Raw genomic sequence first — 5,769 nt, 5'->3', positions numbered from 1 at the left:
TATAAAGATGCAGCCTGGGGCCAACATTGTAAAAATTATATTCACCCGAAAGTAGGGTTCCGTGAGTTTTTGTGGATTTGCATTAAGTACCTTCAGTATGTTTATATACTTTGGATAAATCGTACTTATAAATTGAATTTAGAGGCGTCAGGAATGAAGTTCATCTAAAAGATAAAAAACACCTCTAGCGAGTTTGCTTCGCTGCAAAAACTCTCCAATAGATCCTGCTTCGGGTCTACATCGCAGGCTTTTTAAAGACTATTTTGGATTTCTGTCTGAACTTTATGGACATTTAGATGCATGTCACTTCCTGAAGTCTTATCACTCAATCATGGTTCAACAACCTCCCCGTCGTCCTACAACTTACTCTCTGAGGGATTCTTTTGAAAAACAGCCTACCGAAATCGGACTCATTTTCCAGTGGACTCTTTTATATATGCCTAGAAAGGTATGCGATCCTAGAAGCCAAAACCTCTTTCGAAAAAATTCTTCGAAGTTTGTGTGGCTGGTGAAAGGTGATCAAAAATCGAAAACTTGCGCTTTTCTTACAAAAATTTCTCCAGTTACACGAGCAGTACAGGGTTTATGTGGTTTGGATGCATCTACGATGAAATATGGACACTTAAACATTTCAACTTCTATTTCATCGTACATGCATCCAAACCACATAAGACCCTAATTGGCCCAAAAGCACATAAAATTACCTTTCTAATGACACCTCACACGACACTGTACGGTTCGTGTAAATGGAGAAATTTCTGTAAGAACAGTGTAAGTCTTCGGTTGAAAACGTAACCTGCACATATTTCAATGGATGAATTTTAAAACCAATAAGTCCCTATTCGGCTCAATAGTACGTGTGATTACCTTTCTAATGACAACCCACACGATCCCGTACGGCTCGTGTAACTGGAGAAATTTTTGTAAAAAAAGTGCAAGTTTTCGATTTTTGATCACCTTTCACCAGCCACACAAGCTTCGAAGAATTTTTTTGAAAGTGGTTTTGGCTTCTAGGGTCGAAAACCTTTCTATGCACATATACAAGAGTCCACTAGAAAATGTGTCCGATTTCGGTAGGCTGTTTTTCAAAAGAATCCCTCTCTATGTAGTCAACATAACAAGTCAATACAGTAATATATTTATTGAAAACTCTCGAAAAAATAATAGACAGGTACCTTAGAGACGAGCCTTTAAGACAATTTAAAATACACCCAAAACAACATGCCTACCAGAGCGGAAAGTCTACCGAAAATGCTCTACAAAATATCGTTCAAAGCATAGAGCTATCATTAGCCTATGGTGAATTCGCACTAGGATGCTTTATAGATATATCTGGCGCTTTCAACTACCTAACGTATTTAGCAATAAAAAATGCTTGCTACAAACACAACATAGATCCGGGTATCATAGGGTGGATCCTAGCTATGTTACACAGTAGATTAATCTTTGTCCACTTCGGCACATCAATAATTATAACGACAGTATCTAAAGGTTGCCCACAAGGAGGGGTTCTACCACCACTGCTATGGTGTCTAGTACTGAATGAACTTCTAACCATTCTCAGCGACAGGAACTTCCAAACAGAGGGTTTCTCAGACGATTTAGCAATTCTACTTAGAGGAAAATTCACCAGCGTCCTGTGTGATTTACTTCAAACGGCTCTCGATATTGTTAGTGAATGGTGCGATGGAAACGAACTAACTATTAACCCGGGTAAGACAAAGATGATATTATTCACTAATAAAAGGAAAACAGAAGTTATGAATATACCACTAATTAAAGGAACACCAATACTTCTGGTCAACTCGGTAAGATATCTGGGTATTACCCTGGACAGCAAGCTGTCCTGGAATGACAATCTGGATGAACGAATACAAAAAGCCACTATCTCTCTGTGGCAATGTAGGAGAGCGTACGGCAAATCATGGGGTCTCTCTCCCAAAGTAATGTTCTGGATTTACACGACAGTCATCAGACCAATCTTAACATACGGATGCTTCCTTTGGAATCACATATGTAAATATCAACAAGTACGCTACAAACTAGATAAATTCCAGAGAATGGCCTGCAAAGCAATAACAGGATCTTGGAGATCAACTCCAACAGCTGCCATGGAGGCACTTTTGAACCTCACTCCATTGCACATTTTTATAGAAACCGAAGCCATTATTACAATGAGCAGGCTAACCAAGCAACAAGACAATCAGTTCAAGAACACCAACCATTCAAGCATATGGTTCAACACGATTATTGACGAACCTGATCTATTAATGCCCTCAGACAAAATCATAACAAAGCACAAATTTGACAGAAGGTTCAACATCCAGATCCCATCAAGGGAGGACTGGTTCAATGGGAAATTACCACCAAAAGGAATTGTCTTCTACACAGACGGCTCACTGATCTCGAAATCGGCAGGAGCCGGAGTATACTGCAATCACCCTAAGATCAAAAATTCTATTCCACTAGGAAAATGCTCGTCAATATTTCTAGCTGAGATAAGAGCAATCATGGAGGGCTGTCACGCTCTCATCGATAACAATATTACTGGCCAAGACGTATCGATTTGCTCGGACAGTCAGGCGGCACTAAAGGCGCTAGCATCAATCAGCTTTAAGTCAGCAGTAACGCTAGAATGCTGGGAAACTTTAAACAGTGCTACCACTATCAACCACATCAACCTAATATGGGTGCCAGGTCACCAAGGTATTGAAGGTAACGAAATCGCAGACGAGCTAGCCAGAATTGCGGCTCTAAGCACACCAATTGGACCAGAACCAATAATGGGCACGCCCCACTCATACAGTAAAAGTATAATTAAAACAATAAGGACAAAAAGATCCAAAAATTATTGGGACAGCATTACAAGCTGCAGACAATCCAAAAACTGCATCAACATATGCGACAGAAACTCAAAGTTTCTACTAAACGTAAGCAGAACAAGACTGAAAATCTTCACCGGCGTAACAACTGGACACTACGGATTTAACCAAACACCTCACAACTATAGGAAAACGAACGGATCCAGGGTGTGATCTGTGTGGCCATCACACTGACACAGCCGAACATTACCTCTGCCATTGCCCAGCTTTCATCATGAAAAGGCGAAAGCACTTAGGCAACTACATCATCAGGTATAACCTGATCAAAAACATTCACCCAAGGGACATCCTAAACTACATTACTAGTACAGGAAGGTTCCAATAACCAGCAACTGCACTAATAAGTCATAGCCAGCACAATGGGCCCAAACAGAGGCCCCCGTGTGTGTTCTACCACGGTAGAACGGCTACTTAAAAAAAAAAAACTAACAAATTTTATCTTGAAGAAAAAGTCTCATAAATTTTTATTTTTGAAGAGAAGTCGGACAAAGTTGGACAATTTTTAATGAAAAAGTCGGACAAGTCGGACAAATCGTACAAAGTCGGACAAATGTTGAAAAAGTCGGACAAATCGGACAAATCGTACATGTGGGACGTCTGGTAATTGAATGTACTATCGAGGAAAGGAGGGTCCCACGTGTTCTAAATATGAAAATGGAAAGTACAACACCTCTGGGTGTAAATTTCAAATAACTAGAAAAATGAGACTGAGAACAAGACCATTCTGGCCACGCGTGTAATCTGTATAATGGAAACTCACGAAGTGCTGTGAACATAACATTTATTAGTCAGCGTAACGCTTCTGGGAAGTTTGGCCTAACAATTATTCCACAACATTTTGTAAACTGAATGCAAAGACTAATTTATTTACGAAAATTATTTTACTTACTGGAATTTTAGTTAATTGAATCACGTAGGTGCTAGGTCGAGCTAAGTGCAAGAACAGCCTTTTTTTTTAAAATCGAATTGACTAAGTACTATCAATAAAAGCAAACATTGCATCCTGGGCACCCGTTCTCTTGAATCGTTGGTGTTGAATTCTCACAATAAATTAATGGACAAACCAATGGTCCACATTCTGCTGGTGGTGATAAACAATCACTGCAACCTGGACAACCGTTCTCTTGAATTGTTGGTTTTGGATTTTCGCAATAAACTTCTGGACACATCAATGGTTCACATTCGGCGGGTGGTGAAAGGCAGTCATCGCAACCCGGACATCCATTTTCTTGAATTGTGGGTTTCGGATTTTCGCAAAAAACTTCTGGACACATCAATGGTTCACATTCTGCTGGTGGTGTTATACAGTCATCGCAGCCTGGACATCCGTTCTCTTGGATTGTGGGTTTGGGATTTTCGCAATAAACAGCTGGACACATCAATGGACCACATTCTGCTGGTGGAGTTATACAGTCATCGCAGCCTGGACATCCATTCTCTTGGATTGTGGGTTTGGGATTTTCGCAGTAAACAGCTGGACACATCAATGGACCACATTCCGTTGGTGGTGTGAGGCAGTCATCGCAACCCGGGCATCCGTTCTCTTGAATTGTGGGCTTGGGATTCTCGCAATAAACAGCTGGACACATCAATGGTTCACAATCCGTTGGTTGTGACGAACAGTCATCGCATCCCGGGCATCCATTCTCTTGAATTGTAGGTTTGGGATTCTCGCAATAAATTGCTGGACACATCAATGGTTCACAATCCGCTGGTTGTGACGAACAGTCATCGCAACCTGGACAGCCGTTCTCTTGAATTGTGGGCTTGGGATTCTCGCAATAAATTGCTGGACAAATCAATGGTTCACATTTCTTTGACGGTGTTAGGCAGTCATCGCAGCCTGGACAACCATTTTGTTGAATCGTGGGTCTTGGATTTTTGCAGAAGACTCGCGGACAAATCAACGGCTCACATTCCTTCGGTCTTCGCTTGATCGAAGATGATGTAACGGAAGCAATCTATGTGAGTATAGGAACAATTTTATTAGAAGAAAAGAAAGTTTAAAAAAGAACAGAAATTTAACCTGAACAGACAGAACTACCGCTAATGCGATGACGAAAATATTTCTCATTTTAATATCTGATTCAATTTTTTACTCGGATATCGTTTACAAACTGATTTATCTGTAGTCGGGCACCACCAATTTATAGACGAACCAAGCGAAGAGTCAACTGTAATTAAAATCCTAAATTTGCACCATAAACGCAGTGCTAATATTGGCATAATTTTTCGTATTATTCTGTTGTTTTGTTCAACATACAACAACCCAAACAATTGTTCAGGTCCGTATCCATTTGGCGAAGGGAAACCATTAATCATTCTCACCTGATTAGCGGAAATTGTAGTTATCATACGCCAATTATACTACTTATCTCGGCACTACTAAAATCTCGACTAAAACCAACTTTTTACATACCAGTGTCACCGGTGCCTATCGGGTCTAATACTTCTTTTGATTCTAGTATTTTCAAAAAAAAATCTTTTACTTCATTTGTCTGAACATACAACATTCTGCTATAATATAAAAGACCCACCGCGTTAGTGATCGCTTCTATTCATGTCGCCTCTGTGGATAACATTTTGACTTAATTTCTTCTACAATCCTTATCAGCCACAAAATTCATTCATGAGAATTAACCTGAAGTTACCTGGATTTGTGTGAACCTGACCTGCACCCATCCCAACATTGTTATCGCTTATCAGCTAGAATTTATCTTTGCTAAACTAAATTAATGAAAATAATGAGGGGAAATAAACTTTGGGTGAATCATATCTTTATCTTTCATCGAAGGCGGTTTTCTTCCATTCACTTGCTATTGTCATTTTCAAGCCGTCACCGGTAGCTCGGGGTCAAACTTTTGTTCAAAACTGAAATCGCAGACAA

General features: G+C 40.0%; 1 protein-coding gene across 2 annotated transcripts; it reads right to left on the bottom strand.

Annotated features, from left to right (window-relative positions):
- Window positions 1–3,718: 3,718 nt before the first annotated feature.
- Window positions 3,719–5,071, bottom strand: LOC119082700 (uncharacterized protein DDB_G0274171-like). Of its 2 annotated transcripts, XM_037192275.1 has the most exons (3): window positions 4,909–5,070; window positions 4,089–4,843; window positions 3,719–3,983 (listed from the first exon to the last, which is right to left on the bottom strand). In XM_037192275.1, exons 1-3 carry the CDS (start codon window positions 4,954–4,956, stop codon window positions 3,863–3,865), a joined length of 924 nt encoding a protein of 307 aa, XP_037048170.1. In that variant the 5' UTR covers window positions 4,957–5,070; the 3' UTR covers window positions 3,719–3,862. The 2 variants fall into 2 exon arrangements, with proteins under 2 accessions (XP_037048170.1, XP_037048169.1); XM_037192274.1 differs by having other exon boundaries at window positions 3,719–4,843; window positions 4,909–5,071.
- Window positions 5,072–5,769: the final 698 nt, after the last annotated feature.

Source organism: Bradysia coprophila, unplaced genomic scaffold, assembly GCF_014529535.1.
Source record: "Bradysia coprophila strain Holo2 unplaced genomic scaffold, BU_Bcop_v1 contig_476, whole genome shotgun sequence".
In the NCBI taxonomy this organism is placed as follows: domain Eukaryota; kingdom Metazoa; phylum Arthropoda; class Insecta; order Diptera; family Sciaridae; genus Bradysia; species Bradysia coprophila.
The sequence above is the reverse complement of the archived record's forward strand: the minus strand, read 5'-3'. Positions and strand labels throughout refer to the sequence as shown.

Coding starts and splice junctions, on each gene's coding strand:
- LOC119082700 (XM_037192274.1), bottom strand. CDS start 4,956: ATGAGAAATATTTTCGTCATCGCATTAGCGGTAGTTCTGTCTGTTCAG. Junction 4,844..4,908: donor CGGTAGTTCTGTCTGTTCAG/GTTAAATTTCTG, acceptor ATACTCACATAG/ATTGCTTCCGTTACATCATC.